A 20803-nucleotide genomic window follows, 5' to 3' on the forward strand; every position below is an offset into this window, starting at 1 on the left:
GATCCTTTGCGGATTCCTTGGAGGAGATAGATCCCCGCTCGGATGGAGCGGATGACCCCTCTGCAGCGCGGCTTTTTAGCCCAGAGGATTTGCCCAACCTGTTGTTACAGGCCATGGACACTTTGAAGATTTCCTCTCCGGAGGACGTCTCTCCCTCAGCCCCTGTTGGCTCTGCCATTATGCTGGGGACGAAGCGCCCGCCTAGAACCTTCCACGTGCATGATGCCATGCACACCTTAATTGCGGCTCAATGGGATGTCCCGGAAACGAGCCTTAAAGTGGCTAGGGCTATGTCCCGCCTCTATCCTTTGGCTGTGAGTGAACGTGAGGCCTATCTGTGGCCTACCGTGGATTCTTTAATCACTGCGGTGACTAAGAAAACGGCGTTGCCGGTGGAAGGTGGCACGGCCCTAAAGGACGCCCAAGACAGAAGATTGGAGGCGGCCTTAAGGTCGTCCTTGGAGGCAGCTGCTTTAAGTTTGCAGGCCTCAGTTTGCGGCTCCTATGTGGCCAGGGCGTGCCGGACTATGGTGCAGCGGGCTTCCCCCTCGGATCATTCCTTGAGGGCTGATTGGCCGGCCCTGGAATCGGGCTTAGCCTATTTGGCAGACTTGCTGTATGATGTCTGGAGAGCCTCAGCTAAAGGCATGGCTCAGACAGTCTCTTGCGCGGCGGTGGCGTTTGGCTGAAACATTGGTCTGCTGACCACGCTCTAAATCCCGCCTGGCTAGATTGCCTTTAAAGGCAAGCTGCTCTTTGGGGTCGAGCTGGACAAAATCGTGACCGATCTCGGCACGTCTAAGGGCAAGAAATTACCAGAGGTCAGGGCTCGGGTTAGTACTCGTCCCGATACCTCCATACCGCCCGGGCAGTCGGGTTCCTCTGCCCCCTCTTCCTTCAAGAGGAATTTCTCCCCCAAGCAGCATTCCTTTCGCAGAGAACCGCCGTCCCGGAGGTGCTCCCTCCGGTCCTCCCCCAGGGTCCTCGTACCCAATGACGGGCCTTGGTCCACGCCCCAGTGCAGATTGGAGGACGGCTGTCCTCGTTTCTGGCGAGTGGACCACTATAACTTCAGACGACCGTGGGTGCTGGAAGTCATCAGAGACGGCTACAAGCTAGAGTTCTGCCAACCCTTAAGAGACGGTTTGTACTCTCTCCCTGCAAGTCTCCGGTCAAGCTGTGGTAGTGCAGCAGACCTTGGACAACCTGATCCGCCTGGGTGCGGTCGTTCCGGTGCCCAAAATCAGATTGGCAAGGGACGTTACTCCATTTTACTTTGTGGTTCAAAGAAAGGAGGTTCTGTCCGGCCTATCCTCGACCTCAAAGGGGTCAATCGGGCCTGGAAGGTGAGGCACTTTCGCATGGAGACTCTCCGCTCTGTTATAGCGGCAGTGAAGGCAGGAGAGTTCTTGGCTTCCTTGGACATCAAGGAAGCGTACCTGCATATTCCCATCTGGCCTCCTCTCCAACGCTTTCTGCGTTTTACAGTCCTGAGACGACACTTCCAGTTCAGAGCCCTCCCTTTCGGGTTGGCTACTGCTCCGCGGACCTTTTCCAAAGTAATGGGGGTCATAGCGGCCTTCCTGCTAAGGAAGGAGTACAAGTCCATCCTTATCTGGACGACTGGTTGATCCGAGCCCCCTCTTATACAGAGTGCGGCAAAGCTATGGACCGGGTAGTTGCTCTTTGAGCTCCCTGGGTTGGATCATCAACTGAGAAGAAGAGCCAGCTGCGCCCGACTCAGTCCCTGGTGTATCTGGGAGTTCGATTCGACACCCAAGTGGCAGAGTGTTTCCTGCCAGACAATCGGATTGTCAAGCTTCAGGCTCAGGTGGACTAGTTCCTAGTAGCCTCTCCTATTCGGGCTTGGGACTACGTGCAGCTGTTGGGCTCTATGACGGCCACGATGGAAGTAGTGCCCTGGGCCAGGGCTCATATGAGACCACTACAGCTATCTCTGCTGCTGCGCTGGACTCCGATGTCGGAGGATTATGCTGTGCGCCTTCCCGTGGACCCAGCAGTGCGCAAGGCGCTGAGCTGGTGGACGCAGACAGACAAGTTGTCTGCAGGATTGCCTCTGGTGACCCCGGAGTGGATTGTCGTCACGACAGACGCCTCTTTGATGGGCTGGGGAGCCCACTGCTTGGGAAGGACAGCGCAGGGGCTCTAGTCTCCTGCAGAGGCAAGTGGTCTATCAACCTCCTGGAACTCAGAGCCATTCGCTTGGTGTTATTGGAGTTCATCCCGGTACTCGTGTTGAAGCCTGTACGGGTCCTGTCGGACAATGCCACGGCTGTGGCCTATATCAACCGCCAGGGAGGTACCAGAGTGCCCCTCTAGCCAAGGAGGCTATGAGTCTTTGCTAGTGGGCGGAAGCGAACCTGGAGCAGCTTTCAGCGGCCCACATTGCCGGAGTCATGAATGTTAAGGCGGACTTTCTCAGTCGCCATACCTTGGAGCCCGGAGAGTGGCAACTATCTGCTCAGGCGTTCTTGGACATCACGAAGCGCTGGGGCCAGCCGAGCCTAGATCTGATGGCGTCATCGGCCAATGGCCAAGTGCCGCGCTTTTTCAGCAGAGGACGGGACCCTCGATCCCTGGGAGTAGATGCTCTTCTCCAACAGTGGCCGACACAAGAGCTCCTCTATGTGTTCCCGCCCTGGCCCATGTTGGGCAGGGTGCTAGACCGGGTGGCAAAGCATCCCGGCAGGGTAATCCTGGTGGGTCCGGATTGGCCCAGACGTCCCTGGTATGCGGACTTGTTCAGGCTCTCAGTCGACGATCCTCTGCGGCTGTCAGTGGAGCAGGGCCTGTTACATCAGGGTCCCGTGGTGATGGAGGATCCCTCTCCCTTTGGTCTTACGGCCTGGCTATTGAGCGGCAGCGTCTGAGGAAGAAGGGCTTCTCAGACAAGGTCATCGCCACTATGCTGAGAGCGAGGAAGCGCTCTACTTCTACTGCTTACGCCAGGGTTTGGCGTATCTTTGCAGCATGGTGTGAAGCAGGCTCACTTTCTCCCTTCACTGCTCCAATTTCTTCAGTGTTGGCGTTCCTGCAAGAAGGTCTGGAGAAAGGCCTGTCGCTCAGTTCCCTTAAAGTCTAGGTAGCGGCCCCTGGCTTGCTTCAGGGGCCGCCTGAAGGGTGCTTCCCTGGCTTCGCAGCCAGATGTGGTGCGCTTTCCTCAAGGGAGTTAATCACCTGCGCCCTCCTCTGCACTCAGTGGTGCCTGCGTGGAATCTCAACCTGGTGCTAAGAGCATTGCAGAAGCCGCCTTTGGAACCCTTGTCGAGGGCATCTCTGAAAGACCTGACGTTGAAAGCAGTCTTTTTGGTGGCTATCACTTCAGACAGAAGAGTTTCCGAGCTCCAGGCGCTCTCATGTCGAGAGCCTTTTCTGCAGTGCCACTGAGGCAGGAGTGACTATTCGCACAGTGCCTTCCTTCCTGCCCAAGATTGGTTCTCGCTTCATGTGAATCAGCAGCTCTGTCTCCCTTTCCTTTCGTAGGGAGGGCTACCCAGAGGAGTACTCCGCTCTTGAATATCTGGATGTGAGACGAGTCAATCATCAGATACTTGGAAGTGATCAATGATTTCCGGAAATCGGATCATCTGTTTGTCCTGTTTGCAGGTCCTCGTAAGGGTCTGCAGGCTGCTAAGCCTACAGTGGCAAGATGGGTCCAGGAAGCCATTGCAGCGGCTTATGTGGCCGCGGGGAAGGTGCCGCCTATCCAGCTGAAGGCTCACTCCACGAGAGCTCAGGCGGCCTCGATGGCAGAGGCCGGATCCGTCTCCTTGGAAGAGATATGCAAGGCGGCAACGTGGGCTTCGGCTCATACATTCTCCAAGCATTACCCGTTTGACTGTGGCTGCACGGGCGGAGGCCCGGTTTGGAGCTTCAGTGTTGAGGTCAGGGATTTCTATGTCCCGCCCTGGGTGAGTACTGCTTCGGTACATCCCACCAGTCTATGGATTGATCAGCTTGATGATATGGAAGGTAAAATTATGTATAATCATACCTGATAATGTTCTTTCCATTAATCATAGCTGATCAATCCATAGCCCCTCCCAGATATCTGTACTGTTTATATTCTGGTTGAATTTAGGTTCAAGTTTAGCCTTCAGTTACTTCAGGAGGACTTCGTGTTCAAGTTCTTCTTTCACTTGGATTCTTCAAGAGTTGAGACGACTTTGGTGTTACAGTGAGCTGCTGCATTCCTCTCCCCTCCGTTTTACGGGGCTGGATTGAGACATAAATTCTGCCGGCACTCCCTCCCGCTTCGTGCGGCTGTAGGGCAGCTTTGTACCCCTCCCGCTTCGGCGGTGTTAGGGTCAGTCAGCTCCTCCCGCGGTTGCGGTTGCAGGATAAGCCAGATCCCCCCGCATCGGCGGGTGTGGTGTCCCTCCCCCGCTCCGCGGGGATGAGCTGGACGGATTCCCCTCCCCCACTTGTGTGGGGATGAGCTGGGTTAATTCCCCTCCCCCGTTTCGGCGGTGGTGAGCTGGGCAGAGGGTCCCTTCGTGGGTGTAATTCTCTAAGTGCTGAGTCCTGCGGATGGAGCTTTGATATCGACATACTGAGGAGTTTCCGGCAGCACATGACCACATATAGGGAGGCAAAAGTTTGCTCTCTATCTCCACCTGCTGGTAGATGGACACAACCCACCAGTCTATGGATTGATCAGCTATGATTAATGGAAAGAAAATTATCAGGTATGATTATACATAATTTTACCTTTTAATATATTGCTAGCAATTCTAAAGTAAAGATAAGAGAAAAGATTTCCTCAAGCTCTTCAAGGGAGGAGCTTTGCAGGTGGGGAGTGGCAGCTACTTGAGAAAAAGGAAACAATTTGGGCCACCCGGTCTGCTGGTTTATGCAGAGCCGTCCTTGGTCTGTTTCTTTAAAAACCGAGCAGGGCAGCTTCTTCGCGCCTTTGTTTTTGTGATCAGCTGTTTGTTTCGCGATGTCGGAGAAACTCCGCCGCTGTTCCGTCTGTCAGCGGCGGGGTCTTGGTGCAAGTGGAGTGTGTCGGTACTGCACCACTACGGAGGTCCAGGGTGCAGGAGCCGGAAAAATTGTCGGTGCCGGGGGTGGGGGGGTCCGATACCGGCATTTTAGCAGCAGTTTGCATCCCCCCTCCCTCCCAGTGCCGATTCTGTCTGGAAACGCTGCTATCTTGGATGTCTCGCTGCCTGTTCCTCTGGCTGCTGGGCCTGTTTCTGCTTCACAAACACCCGTTTTGCCAGCAGGGGAAAGAGGTTTTCCTCCTGAATTTGTGGTGCAGATGTGTACCAGGCTTTTCTCCTTCACAAAGCTGCGCCTGTGGACTCTCCTGGGAGAAGATTTCTGGAGGGTGCTTCTATATCTAAAAAAAACGTTTTAGATTCTCTGAGGAAGATCAAGATTTTTCTTCGTATCAGGAAATGCCTTCCTTAGATGAGGAGGTATGTTTTTCACCAGAAATGCTGTACAATCTCCAGATTAATCACCTCTTCCGAAACCTCTTCAGTCTGTACCAGAATAATCTGGCAACTGTTCTGCCTACCGAAAACAGTTATGGCATTTCGAATGTGTTTGGTGTAAGGAAAGTGTTCTGCGGCCTCCTCCTGATATCACTTCTATTTCTATACTTATCAATCTGCTACTCAATCTGCTAAATGCAAGTATTTCGACTGCCATGTTTCTCTTGCCTCCAGCAGACCTTGGGCCCTCTTCTGGATCTTTAACAGTCTCTCACCCTCCGATTCCCTGCAAGTTTATTTTGATCCCGCTCTCGTTCCCCATCTTCTCTCATGACACATGGTCCTCCAAACTCAATCTTCTGTGTTCCTCCCTACCACCACCACCGCCTAGTCCACCAATATCTTGTTTCCCCCTCCTCTCCCCCTTCTACCCCTGCCTTCTCAGGTTCCTCCCTACCACCACCACCGCCTAGTCCACCAATATCTTGTTTCCCCCTCCTCTCCCCCTTCTACCCCTGCCTTCTCAGCTTCCTGGACATCCTTCAATCGCCTGCCCACCACAGCCCTCCTCATCCTCATTAGAGCTCTGGCCTTCCTTCCTTGTGAAGTGCTTAGCATCTGCACTTTGCCCAATATTTCTTCCTTCAGGCCTGCTTGTCACCCTGGAAACATGCCTTAGTCTACCTTTTGCTTAAGAAACCTCACCTAAATCCCTCCATTCCCAATTATTTCCACCCCATTTCTAACCTTCCTTTTTTTCATTAAGATTTTGGACAAACTTGGCCTTTCTCAGCTTGATGTCTTTATTGAACGTTCCAACACGCTTCACCCTATCAGTCTGGTTTTCATACCCATCACAGCACCAAAACTCTTCTGGCATTCTGACACTATTTGTGTTGCCCTGGATCATTGTTTTTCAGTGGTCATCGTTTCTCTCGATCTTTCATCAGCATTTAAACCTGGTGGATCACTCTTCTTCTTTGCAGTCTTCACAACATTGGTATTGCTGGCTCAGTTCTTGCGTGGTTTTCAAGTTCTCTCAGATTGTTCCTTTCAGCTCACTCACCGTTCAAGTCATTCTGCTTCGCTCCTTCTTCAATCTGGTGCCCCACAGGGATCTATTCTTTCTCCCACCTTGTTTAATGTTTTTCTTTCACCTCCTTACTCTCATACAGGAATAGGGTTGTCTTCCTTTCTGCTACGCTGATGACATTCAAATTTTCTTCCGTGTTTCTGATCCTTGTGCTCCTCTTTCTGTCTTGAACTCTTGTATTTGTCTCTGCCCAGCTCAGGTATCATGATCTTTTCCTAAATTCTTCTAAATGTGAAGCCATTATTTTCTCTAGTCCTTGTACTCCCCTTCTGCCTGCTCCCCTCCTTGGCACCCAGCTTCCCTTTTGTGATTCTGTGAAAATCCTAGGTGTTATTTTCGACTCTAGACTCACTTTCAAAGCCCATATTGACTCTAGTCCATGCCTCCTTTTTCACATTCCATCGTATTCACTCTGTCCGTTTCTGTCCACCCAATCCATTCACTCTTTGGTGCTGGCACTGGTGATTATGTGTATTGACTATTATAATTCCCTTTATGCAGGTCTTCTTCTGTCTTCCATCAAATGCCTCCAGTTGATTCAGTCTACCACTGTTAAACTTCTGCACCTGCACATCGATTTGACCATGTCGCCCTTCTTCCCATTTCTGCCTGCATTCACTTTAAGATCCGCAAGCTGGTTTTGAAATGTCGCTTCCCTAATGATCTGGCCCCTCCAAGATGTCTACTACGTTCATCCACAGATAATCTTCTTTGTCTCCCCTCTTTATCTGCCTTGCACCTTTTTCTCTTTTGTGACACCACATTTAGCTATCTGGTCCTCAAGCTTTGGAATAGTCTCCCTTCTGCACTGAGAGCACCCCTTCTTTGCCGTCCCTCAAGACTCTCTCCTGAAGACCAAACTTTTTTCTGACTGATTCTTTCTCAGCTTGAACCTTGTCTCTCTTTTTGATATGTTACCTCTCCTTTCTGCCCTTGTATTCCTTGTTTCTCCCTCCCTGCCCCCCTTTTCCATCCCTTCTATACTATATTATCTCTCTATATATCTCTCTATATAAAACGCACCTCCAACGTTCTGAAGCCTCCACAAGTCCCAACATTCTAAATGCATGGTGGTGAAACCAGGAATTCGCCCATGAGTGTTGGCCCCACCCCCCACGTAAAACGTCATGATGTCGAGGGCGGAGCAATGACACTCAACCAATCGCATCGCGAACCCGTTACTAAGCGACAGAACGTGACATAAGACACATCGCGGAACAATGAAAACCAGCAACAACAGTTGCTACGCGACGTCAACAGCAGTGCTAAAAGGACCATATAGATCTCTGCTCTCCACACAAACAACTGACACGGAGGGCATATGACGGAAGGAAAAAAACCAGCACATACACACACACTTTTTCTCTTAACTGGCTATAATGAGCAACTGACCTGCCACTATCACAGGGACTGCTAGCACCTCTCTCTCTTTCTCACTCACACACTCATACACACGGGACACAGAGGGGATGGAAGACAAGGAACGAATCGTTGGGTATGGAGGGGTCGGCAGGGGAGATAAGGAAAAGCTGCCTCAAATGTTTGTGCTGTGCTATATACAATTATAATGCTGTCTCTTCATTTAGACCCTACCCTTTCACACTCACTTTCACACACACGCACACACACACACTTACACTGTCTGTATCTCACACACACACACGCACCCATACACATATACACACTCTCTCACACAAACAGGCCTCAAATGGTTCAGCTGTCCTATGTAAAATTTCACTGCTGTCTCTTCATTTTCACCCTACCTGTGCACACTCTTTCACACAGAGAGAGACGCACACACTTACTCTGTGTCACACACACACAGACACACAAACATATACACACTCTCACTCTCTCTATAGCCTTGCTAGCGCCCGTTTCATTTGTTTACGAAATGGGCCTTTTTTTACTAGTATTCCATAAAGGATTCACGTTGGTTTACATATTGTTATAGCCAGTGTTGTTCAAAGTACTAGGTAAAAATACTTAAGTAAGAAATAAATGTAAATTTTAATACTAAAGTAAAAGTGCAATAAGAAAAACACATTAAGAATTTTGCTTAAGTAAAAGTAAAAATGTAAACGTTATTGCCTAATATAATACTTCTTGAGTATAAAGTAAAAGTACCAGAGCTACAATGAATGCAACTATTAACAACTATTGTTAATATTTTTATCACAACAACTTTATTGTTCTGCAATTGAATCCACTTTGAGTTTAGTAAAACTACTTTTTTTTTTAAATTTATTTATAGATTTTCAGTTTTACATTCATGCTTACACATAAATTTAGCAATTATAAAAGAAAACATCAATACTATTATCATTTCACTGAAAAATATCATAAGTTCCTTAGACCACAATAAATTTTGTCCAAGATCGAAGTAATGAAAAGAAAATTAAGATTAAATAAAGCGAAAACAGAAAGACTCGTCTAAGAGCGCAGCCGGTGCATAGCATTCTGTTCAGAGATTAATACACTATTCTTTACTGGAAATAAATTCTAGAAGTTTCTCAGGTTCAAAGAATACATAATTCTGAGAACTAAAAACTACCACACATGGACAAGGATATTTAAGCAGAAAGGTTCCACCTATAGTAAGGAGTCTAGATCTAAGCTGTAAAAAAGCTTTTCTCCGTTTCTGCATATCCCTGGATAAGTCCGGAAAAATTTGAACCTTTGCTCCTAAGAAATCTTCATTGAGATGGCAGAAATATAATTTGAAGACATTATTTCGTTCTAGCTCGAAGGCAAATGTCACTAGCATGGTTGTTCTCTCAGTAATTAATTCAAGTGAATCTTGAAGAAATTCAGTTAAGTTAACTTGTAAGGAAGACCTTCCAACATTAATACCAGTGATATACTGTATCCTGGTTATAGGTGGGAGATTTTCCATAGGAATATGCAATATCTCTTTCAAATATTTTTTAAACATCTCCAAAGGTGAAATTGAAGGTGATTTAGGAAAGTTCAGTATTCTTAAATTATTTCTTCAAAGCTGGTTTTCTAGATACTCAATCTTCCTAAATTGAATAAGTATCTTTGGAGAACGATGAAGAAACATTTTTTAAAGTTTGTACCTCTGTATCCAGAACTTCCAATTTAGTGTCATATGCTCCGAGCTTGCTTGAGTAATTTTCCTGAGTGGATTTTATCTCCGCTATCTCCTCCTGAGTGGACTTCGCCATTTGTTTCAGAGTAGCGTTTACGCCCTGGATGGCATCCCATAAATTTTCAAGAGTCACTATGGCTGGTCTAATTATTTCTCCGGGGTCTACTGGAGGCGTCTCCTGCCTATTCTCAGTCAGGGGCACGATTCCGCGATCTTGCTGGATTGATGTTCCAGCTGGAGGAAAATGGGGGGTGCATCTTATAGTCCGAATGTAGCCTCCCTCCGTTACAGGCACCTCCCTCCCTCCGTTACAGGCTCCCTCCCTCCCTCCATTACAGGCACCTCTCTGACCCTCCGTTGGAATTTTAAAACCCCTCACCTCGTCGGTGTGACTCGCGGTAGCAGCAGCGCTTCAGCGTGCACGTCGCTGTTCACTCAGCCAGCCTTCTCTCTCTCAGCTCTCTGGTCCCGCCCACAAGGTTGAGTGAAGAGCGACGTGCACGCTGAAGCGCTGCTGCTACCGCGAGTCACACAGACGAGGTGAGGAGTTTTAAAATTCCAACGGAGGGAGGGAGGGAGCCTGTAACGGAGGGAGGGTGCCTGGAACAGAGAGGGGGGCCTGTAACTATTTTTCGGACTATAAGATGCACTTTGTTTTTCCTCCAAATTTGGAAGGAAAACCTAGGTGCGTCTTATGGTCCGGTGCATCTTATAGTCTGAAAAATACGGTAATTACATTTACTTAGTTACTATACAACACTGGCTATAGCCACAAATTCAAAATACTAGGTACATATTCTTATTTCATATAATTACTAGAAGCTGAATATCTGAAATTAATATTCATTTAAATAAGTCTTCAAAAGATTTTGGAAAAGAGAATACAATAAGCAGTATTGAGCAGTAATTGTACTGAGTGTGTGGTATATAAATAATTAGATTTTTCTTCTGTAGATTGAAAGTGCTTCTGATAAACTTGGTGCAGAAGATCTTCAGCAATATGGTGATTCTAACAGTGTCATTAAGGACCGGCTTGCACAGACTGTGCGGCACAATGCCAAACATCTTCTGGATCCAATACGTAAAGTCCATGGACAAGCTGTCCCTTTCCAGCAACCAAAGCTCTTTACTGGAGGAATTATGCGTTGGTATCAAGTGGAAGGCATGGAGTGGCTCAGGGTACGTTTTGACTGTGGTATTTTTCATTTGGTACCAGATTGTGTCAGAATTGTTAAATTATGCAGCATTTTCTCATCTTCATTCTATGTTTCAACACTTTTATTGATGATGTATCAAAATAAAGTGCCAACAAGCTCCAGATACAACATATTACAAAACCAAACCTTCCAAGTAAGAGCAAAGTAATAATCATATCATCAACATTTTAAGACTTTCCTTCCTGCCTTGTCTATTCCCATAACCCACCCTTCCCTCTGACTTCTGAACATCTGGGTTTATTTATTACAGTAACAGTACATTCATAGTAACATAGTAGATGACGGCAGAAAAAGACCTGCATGGTCCATCCAGTCTGCCCAACAAGATAACTCATATGTGCTACTTTTTGTGTATACCTTACCTTGATTTGTATCTGTCTTTTTCAGGGCACAGACCGTATAAGTCTGCCCAGCACCACCTGTTCCACGCCACTCATTCTTTTATATACCTCTATTATGTCTCCCCTCAGCCATCTCTCTCTTCTCCAAGCCGAAAAGCCCTAGCCTCCTTAGTCTTTCTTCATAGGGAAGTCGTCCCATCCCCGCTATCATTTTAGTCGCCCTTCGCTGCACCTTTTCCAATTCCACTATATGTTTCTTGAGATGCGGCGACCAGAATTGAACACAGTACTCAAGGTGCGGTCGCACCATGGAGCGATATAATGGCATTATACTCACACCTGTTTTCTATAGCTTTCCTAATAATACCCAACATTTTATTTGCTTTCCGAGCTGCAGCAGCACACTGAGCAGAAGGTTTCAGTGTATTATCGACGACGACACCCAGATCCCTTTCTTGGTCCGTAACTCCTAACGTGGAACCTTGCATGACGTAGCTATAATTCGGGTTCTTTTTTCCCACATGCATCACCTTGCACTTGCTCACATTAAACGTCATCTGCCATTTAGCCGCCCAGTCTCCCAGTCTCGTAAGGTCCTTCTGTAATTTTTCACAATCCTGTAGCGAATTAACGACTTTGAATAACTTTGTGTCATCAGCAAATTTAATTACCTCGCTAGTTACTCCCATCTCTAAATCATTTATATATATATATATATATATATATATATATATATATATATTTTTTTTTTTTTTTTTTCCCCCCCTGAGGAACCCCACTAACTACCCTTCTCCATTGTGAATACTGCCCATTCCTCAGCGACCCTCCAGACCGGTCAAGACGCGTGGTTATGTCCTCCTACCAGCAGAGGGAGACTGAGAAAACACTAAGCTTTTGAAGCCTGTATATATAACCTGTGCAGAACCTCCACTAGCCAGTATTTTCTCAGTCTCAGCAGAGGTAGTAGTTGACAGCCTGTGCAGTCTCCAAGAGTCTGGTGAGGTAGTTTGTCATTGGGTCGTAGGATTTTTTCCTTCCAAACTTTATTCTGTTGCAGTACCCTGTACGTGTGTGTAAAAAAAAAAAAAAAAAAAGTGCTTTGGGGCCCTGGGTCCGGTGGGGCCCAGTTTTTTCCCCCTGGGGTGTTACACCTATGTTTGGGTCCCTCCCCCTGTGCTGCTCTCTATTTCTGTTTGCTTTGCAGCTTTGTGCCTCGGCTGCTTTCTCAGTATTGTAGCCTTGAGTGCCTTACAATTTCCAGCTGCCAGAGTTGGAGTACTGTGCCTTTAAGGGCATTTATTTCTTTATTTTCAGCGGACCAAACGGGGGTTTCGATTCCTTGCTGGAACGAGGGAGCAGCGCTTTCTTCAGTGCTTTTGCAGTGTGAGTGAGTTTTTGGTTTGGCGCGTTTGCGGAACAGCTTTTCCCTTCCCTCGTGGTTTATGGCGGCCCAGCTCCTCCGATGTCGTGCGTGCTCGTGGCGAGGGGTAGAGGCGCCGGGCGCTTAGTGTAAGCTTTGCGGTGCGCCTATAAAGGTGGCCGCGGCTCCCCCCGACTTGACCTCGGAGGGATCAATGGTGTTGGGAGTCTCCAGGTCAGCGGGAGCGTAGGCAGGGCCGCTGTCAGTGGGAACATTTTCGGCGGGAACGGCCGCCATCTTGAGTCCGACGCGGCCCGTGGAGCCAGCTGTTTTTGGGCTTGCGGCCTCCGTTTTTGGCACAAAAGGGCCTAATGACGGTCCAGCAATGGTGGGCTTTCCTCCAGATTTTGTCTGGACGCGGTATCAGGCCTGGAGATCGGGACCCCCCCCCCCCCCCCCCCCCCCAATTGGAAGAGGGGGCTGTTTCGGTCTTGGCTGAGAGACCGCGGTTAGAGTGGTCAGAGGACAGGCATTGTTTTTCTCCTGTAGCTGCAGAAGCTGCGCATAGTGATCTGGGGGAGTCAGATGGAATTGACGGCTCTCAGGAGCAGGATTGTTGGATTCCTGGAGAGGATCCTTCAGTAGTGCGGATTTTCCATAGAGATGAGCTGTCAGAACTCATAGATCGGGTGTCGTCCACCCTTCAGTTTGGTCCTGAGGTGGCTTTGGGGGAAAATGGCCAGGATCCGTTGGTGAAGGGCATTCAGCGTCAGGCGTGATCCTTCCCTATGAACAAGGATCTCCGGGAGATGATTTGTCAGGAATGGGATTTGCCGTGTAAGGTGGCAAAGGCAATGGCGAGGCTTTATCCCCTCCCTCAGGAAGATAGGGATTCCTTTAAGGCTCCCACGGTAGATGCAGTAGTGACGGCAGTAATTATAGCTACGGCTATCCCGGTTGATGGAAGAACGGCCCTCCGTGATCCTCAGGATAGGAGGTTGGGATCTTTTCTCAAGCGTAGTTTTGTTTTGTCGGCTCTAGCCCTGCAGGCCTCGGTTTGTGGGGGTCTGGTAGCTCGGGCATGTTTTCGTTGGGCCGAGAAGCTCCTGGATGATTCGGTAGATGTTGGTTCTTCTGGGGGTCCGGCGTTAGCCAACTTGGACATGGGTTCATCCTTTTTGTCTGAGGCATTTTATGATTTGTTGCGTACTTCAGACAAAAATATGGCTATGGTTGTGGGAGCGCGTAGGGCCCTCGGTTTACAAGGTTGGGTCGCGGATGCGGCTTCTAAGGCTAAGTTGTGTTCTCTGCCACTTAAGGGAGCTATGCTCTTTGGAGAAGATTTGGACAAGTTAGTGTGAGGTCTTAGTGATACCAAGGTTCTATGGCTCCAGATTTTCGGTTCAAGGCAGGGGCCAGAACTAGTTCCTCGGGGACGGTTTAGGGAGGCTCAGCGGTATAGGCTGGGCAGATCGAGTGGGACCTACCCCTAGCTGTCTGTTCGTCTGTCCAATTTAGATTGTTAGCGCTGTTGAGCAGGGACTGTCTTTTCATGTTAATTTGTACAGCGCTGCGTAAGTCTAGTAGCGCTATAGAAATGTTTAATAGTAGTAGGACCTCTAGGGGTCGGTTTTTCCAGCGCACACAGTTCTTTCGTGAGAGTCGTCGCGGAGGGCGTGGCTTTTCAGCGGGAGGTTAGTATTCAGGCCGCAATTCCCAATGAAGGTGTGTGGGCTCAGGCTCTGGTGCATGTTGGGGCTCGGCTGAGTCTGTTTACCAGAGCTGGGCCCAAATCAGGTCAGATCAGTGGGTTCTCGAGGTGTTTCGAGGCAGATATGCGCTGGAATTCGAAAGCTGTTCTCCCGAAGTGTTTCTGGAATCCCTCTGTCGGTCTTGGAGCAAGAGGGCAGCAGTGAGGGACACTCTGCGGTGGCTGCTCGCGTTGGGAGCCGTGGTTCCTGTTCCTTCAGATCAGCAACGCTCGGGGTGCTATTTGATCTATTTTGTGGTCCACAAGAAAGAGGACACTTTTCGTCCCATTTTAGATCTCAAAAGGGTCAGTGCGGCACTCAAGGTGCCCTCTTTCCGGATGGAGACGTTGCGGTCGGTCACTGGTGCGGTTCGGAAAGGAGAGTTTCTCACTTCCCTGGATTTGACGGAAGCTTATCTTCACTTCCCTTCATGCGGCCTTTTGGTTCCAAGTTGCAGGGTCCGATTCGTCGGTTCCTTGCAGAGAAGGCGCCGACGGCCCGTACTTATCGTCAGGTCCTGGGCCTGATGGCGGCGACCATAGAGGTAGTTCCGTGGGCCAGGGCGCACATGCGTCAGGTACAGTCAGCTCTGCTCAGTCGTTGGTCCCCTCTGTCGCAGGACTTGGAGATGTGTTTTCCGCACTGGTGGCTCAACCCGCGCAATTTGGGAAAAGGAATGCCGTTGGAGTCCCCACAGGGGCTGGTAATGGTCACCGATGCCAGTCTGCAAGGTTGGGGGGCACATTGTCTCGGTCAGGTAGCTCAAGGCCGGTGGTCTCGGGCAGAAGCAGAGTGGTCCATCAACCGGCTGGAAACTCGGGCCATTCGGGTGGCGCTCCAGGCCTTGCCATCGGTAGTTCGCCACAAGGCAGTCCGAGTGCTCTGCAACAACGCCATGGCAGTAGCGTATGTCAACCGTCAAGGGGGGACGAAGAGCCTTGGCGGCGCAGTTGAACTCATCTTCAGGCTCTCTTGGCAGCGCATGTGGCCGGGGTAGGTCACATAGATGCAGATTATCGCAGCAGGCACACTCTAGATCCCAGAGAGTGGTCTTTTCTTCGGTCAGTGTTCCAGCGAGTTGTGTCGGTCTGGGGACTTTCGGTGATAGATCTTAGGGCAACGGCTCGCTATGCGAAAGTTCAGAGATTTTTTCAGTCGCTGAAGAGACCCTCGAGCGGAGGGAATCAACGCTCTTCTGTTGCCTTGTCCTCGGGAGTGGCTGTATGTGTTTCCTCCGTGGCTGTTAGTCGGTCGAGTAATATAGCGCATCGAACATCACTCCGGTCGGGTGATTCTGGTGGCTCCGGATTGGCAGCGTCGACCATGGTACGGAGACCTGGTGCGGTTGGCAGGGGCGGCGGCCCTGCCTTTGTTGGGATCAGTTCTGTGTCAAGGCCCGATAATCATGCCGGATCCGGCTCGGTTTTCGCTTACGGCTTGGCTCTTGAGCGGCACAAGTTGAAGAAGGGGCTTTCGTCCAGTGGCTTTGCTACGATGTTGAGTTCCCGTAGACGATCCACTTCCTTGGCGTATGTCCGGGTTTGGAGAATCTTTGAGCACTGGTGTGAAGACCATCGAGTTCGGCCGTTTCGCTCTTCGGTGGCGGAAGTTTTGGAATTTTTGCACGATGGTGTTGATAGGGGTCTGGCCTTTTCTACACTGAAGGTTCAGGTGGCAGCTTTGTCATGTTTTCGTGGGAAGCTTCAGTGAAAGTCCTTTGCTTCTGTGCCTGAGGTAGTGCGTTTTTTGAAGGGTGTTAAGTTGCTGCGTCCGCCTCAGTGACGGATGGTGCCTCCGTGGGATTTGAAGCTAGTTTTGGATGCTTTGATCAGGCCTCAGTTTGGGCCTCTGGTATCGGCATCTTGTAAGGATTTATCTTTAAAGACGGTCTTGTTGGTGGCGATTACTTCAGCATGGAGGGTTTCAGAGCTTCAGGCTTTTTCTTGTAGGGAACCATTTTTGTCCTTTCTGAGGGAAAGGTTTAGTTGCGGACGGTGCTTTCCTTTTTTGCCCAAGGTGGTTCCGAGTTCCATGTTAATCAGGTCATCTCTCTGCCAGTGTTGGGTGATATGGCTGGAGATTCGGAGCAGCGTGGTATTGCCAAGCTGGATGTCAGGAGAGTTTTGAGTTGTTATCTCTCTGGAACTCAGGACTTCAGAGCCTCTGACTGTTTGTTCGTTCTTCATGGTGGCCCAAAGAAGGGTGCAGCGGCTCCTAAGGTGACTATAGCACGGTGGTTGAAGGAGGCGGTTGCATCTGCTTACTTGAAGGGTCCTGTGGTGCCTAGGGGCTGGTCTGCTCATTCCGCTAGGGGAATGGCAGCCTCATGGGCGGAGAATAGTATGATTTCTCCGTTAGATATTTGTCGGGCTGCGGTTTGGTTTTCGTTGCATTCCTGTGTGAAGCATTATAGGATTCCTGTGCATGCAAAGGACGAGGTGTGCTTTGGGGCAGCAGTTTTGACCTCTGGCCTTAGTAGGTCCCTCCCGTAAGTTAGTTACTGCTCTGGTACGTCCCACACGTCTTGACCGGTCTGGAGGGTCGCTGAGGAAGGTGAAATTAGATCTTACCTGCTAATTTTCTTTCCTCTAGACCCTCCAGACCGGTCAAGAGCCCGCCCTGTCTGTATTGGAGGCCAGGAGGTGTGTTTGTTGGATAATTCTTGGCAGCTGTAGATTGTTGTTTCTCTAATTGCAGACTCTGTTTATTTCTGTTTTGTGATAGGAGTCTGGGACAGGTGGGGCTCTTCTTTGATAGTCCACCTGTAGAAGCCCAACTGTTTTATCAAAGGCAAAGGAACATGTTTCCGTAAGAGCAAGCGGAAGATGTTTCTTGTTTTTGCAGTTTACTGTGACCACGTACAAGGTTGCTAGTTGTTGTTAGTGTTTTTTGTTTCTCTGCTTTGTCAGGGTTATACTGGCTAGTGGAGGTTCTGCACAGGTTATATATACAGGCTTCAAAAGCTTAGTGTTTTCTCTGTCTCCCTCTGCTGGTAGGAGGACATAACCATACGTCTTGACCGGTCTGGAGGGTCTAGAGGAAAGAAAATTAGCAGGTTAGATCTAATTTCACCTTTAACCCCACTCTGTTTCTTATCCTTCAACCAGTTCTTAATCCACAATAGGACTTTTCCTCCTATCCCATGACCCTCCAATTTCCTCTGTAGCCTTTCATACCTTGTCAAACGCCTTTTGAAAATCCAGATACACAATATCAACCGGCTCCCCTTTGTCTCAGTAATCCATGTCCTCGGATGTGCTCTGTAATTTTGTTTTTAATAATAGCCTCTACCATTTTCCCCTGCACCGACGTCAGACTCACCGGTCTATAATTTCCCGGATCATCCCTGGAACCTTTTTTAAAAATGGGCGTTACATTGGCCACCCTCCAATCTTCCGGTACCACGCTCGATTTTAAGGATAAATTGCATATCAGTAGCAGTAGCTCCACAAGCTCTTTTTTCAGTTTTATCAGTACTTTAGGATGAATACCATCCGGTCCAGGAGATTTGCTACTCTTCAGTTTCCTGAACTGCCCCATTACGTCCTCCAGGCTTACCGTGAAGTCAGTAAGTTTCTTCGACTCGTCCGCTTGAAATACCATTTCCGACACAGGTGTCCCACCCAAATGAACAAGGAAGGTGGAACCCACGGTCATCTGATGGTGTTGGAGGCGACCTCCCTCATGAGTTCGGTGGAGAAAAATGTTCTCTGCTTGTCATCAGCTTTTATCGCAGGATCCTTGACAGTAGAGGCGGACTTTCAGCAGGCATTCCTCAGACCCAGGAGAATGGGAATTATCCAGCCAGGTATTTCATCTGATAGTGGCCTGGAGTTCTCCGCTTCTGGATTTGATGGCTATGAAAAGCAATGCCAGTACCCAATTTCTTCAGCCATATTGATAGATGGCAGACGATGAAAATCTGACAGCCTGAGACAGCACGAAGAGGTCCCCTTGAGAAAGCCAGGAGGGCGAAACAGGCTCCTGTTGGGGAGTGCTGATCTACTGGCATACAGATAAGTCATAAATACCTTAAGCCATCTGTACCAAGTATATAATGTGAGAGCTAAAGGGCACGCTTTGTAAATTGCTAAAATTATAAGTAAAAAGAAAGAGTTAGATAATAGGCGTGTTAGTTAGCTCTGCTTATGGTAGGAGGGTGGGTAAAAGTCTATGATTATAACGTAAGCAGCATAAAAGAAATCCAAGAATAACTGCTGCATGTTTATGAGACTTTACCCATAATCTCCACCATTGGATTCTCCCTTAGCACTCTGCTTATTTTTCTTTTGTTGCTATCAGCTATATCGAGTAGAGTTGAGCTGTGTTGTTTGGCAGTATTTCTAGGATAAGCAGCATAAAATGTAATGTACTTTTTTTTGGATCTTGCCAGGTATATGTGACCTGGATTGGCCACTGTTGGAAACAGGATGCTGGGCTTGATGGACTTTTGCTCTGATTCAGTATGGCAATACTTATGTACTTATATCTCCATGTCATAAATGCATAGGAGTTGGATTTCTTTAAAAAGAAACTTTGGAACAAGGAAGGTGAAAGGGGATAGGTTGAGGAATAATCCAAACAAATATTTCTATATAGATAGATGGGAGTATGCATAGAACATATTCCTAATAGAGGTGATGGAGATTAGGACTATATCTGAATTCAAAAAAGCTTGCAGCAAACACAGAGGATCTCTAAGGGAGAGGAAAGGATAGTAGAGATTAGGAGTTGGTATGTATGGCTAGACATATTGGATAGGCCATATGAACTTTATCTACCATCATCTTCAATCTTTTTGTGTTAAGTCATCTCAAGTTCTCCATTGGACTGTGCCCAACAACTTTTGGAGGTATGTTTTAAAGTACATGTGTGATCTTTCAGGTTTAATCTAAGGCATAACTTGTCTGGGCAGTGGAGGAAGGCAACTGTGGTCATGCATGTGCTGATTAAGATTTTGGAGAAACAATTAGATAGGCTTAGAGGGGCATAATCGAACGCGAACGCCCATCTCCATGGGTGTCTGTTCGAGAACGGGTATGTGAAGGGGCGGGACAGACCGTATTTTTGAAAAAAATGGGCGCCCATCTTTTTTTTTGATAATACGGTTTGTGCTGGGCAAATGCATCGGATATGTGCGGATTTGAGCTGGGTGGTTTCGTTTTTCAGCAATAATGGAAACCAAAGGCGCCCAGCTCAAAAACGAACAAATCCAAGGCATTGGGTTGTGGGAGGGGCCAGGATTCGTAGTGCACTGGTCCCCCTCACATGCCAGGACACCAACCGGGCACCCTAGGGGGCACTTGTAACAAGTAAAAAAAAAAAAGTTAAATACCTCCCAAGTCCATAGCTCCCTTCCCTTGGGTGCTGAGCCCCACAAATCCCCCCTAAAACCCACTCCCCACAACTCTACACCATTACCATAGCACTTATGGCTGAAGGGGGGCACCTAGATGTGGGTACAGTGGGTTTTGGAGGGCTCAACAGAAGTCCACTGCACCCACTAACAACTGCTCCAGGGACCTGCATACTGCTGTGATGGAGCTGGGTATGGCATTTGAGGCTGGCATACAGGCTGGACAAAACAGTTGTTAAAGTTGGGTTTTTTGTTTTGGTGGGAGGGGGTTAGTGACCACTGGGGGGGAGTCAGGGGTGGTCATCCCCGATTCCCTCCGGTGGTCATCTGGTCATTTAGGGCACTTTTTTTGGACTTGCTCGGGGAAAAAAAGGGTCCAAAAAAAGTGACCTAAATTCTCGCTAGAAAGGGCCATTTTTTTCGATTATCGGCCGAAGGTGCCCATCTCTGCTCAGCCGATAAACACGCCTCCGACACGCCCCCATCAACTTAGTTCGTTCCCGCGACGGAGTGCAGTTGCAGGCGCCTAAAATCTGCTTTTGATTATACCGAGATGGGCGCCCATCTCCCGATTTGGGTCAAAATCTGGGCACCCATCACTTTCGAAAATAAGGCTGTTAGTCTTGATTTTGTTCTTAAGTGAAAACTCATAGTCCAGGCTGTTGGTAGAATTAAGAGCAAAAGTTGACAAGGACGCTAATTTTCAAAGCACTTAAACTTACAAAGTTATAAAGGTTTGTAAGACTGTGCTTTCAAAATATGCACCAATGTAAACTAAAAATCCAGTTTTATAACTAGTATAGTTTTATGACATGCTTCTGTTGTGTGCACTTAATGGAAATAAAAGATAAGGTGTAATTAAATATGTTTCAGTTTTGCAAATTGTGCTATTCTAGTGGTAACCCATGACTCACCATATTTTAGATTCTCCGAGGACAAGCAGGCTGCTTGTTCTCACTGATGGGTGACGTCCACGGCAGCCCCTCCAATCGGAAACTTCTCTAGCAAAGTCCTTGCGCGCACCGCGCATGCGCGGCCGTCTTCCCGCCCGAAACCGGCTCGAGCTGGCCAGTCTTCTTTCGTCCGCACTCGGTACGGCTGTGTTTTTGCC

The 20803-nt window shown here is 48.5% G+C and overlaps 1 protein-coding gene across 1 annotated transcript in view; it reads left to right on the forward strand.

The window, feature by feature from the left end:
* Positions 1-20803, forward strand: part of HELLS (helicase, lymphoid specific) — a 351006-nt gene that overhangs the window by 154372 nt on the left and 175831 nt on the right. Inside the window, exon 8 of the mRNA XM_030203455.1 lies at positions 10622-10846. Coding sequence (XP_030059315.1) covers positions 10622-10846 — 225 coding nt within the window. The remainder of the gene's footprint in view (positions 1-10621; positions 10847-20803) is intronic.

The sequence above is a fragment of the Microcaecilia unicolor genome, chromosome 5, assembly GCF_901765095.1.
Source record: "Microcaecilia unicolor chromosome 5, aMicUni1.1, whole genome shotgun sequence".
Taxonomy (NCBI): domain Eukaryota; kingdom Metazoa; phylum Chordata; class Amphibia; order Gymnophiona; family Siphonopidae; genus Microcaecilia; species Microcaecilia unicolor.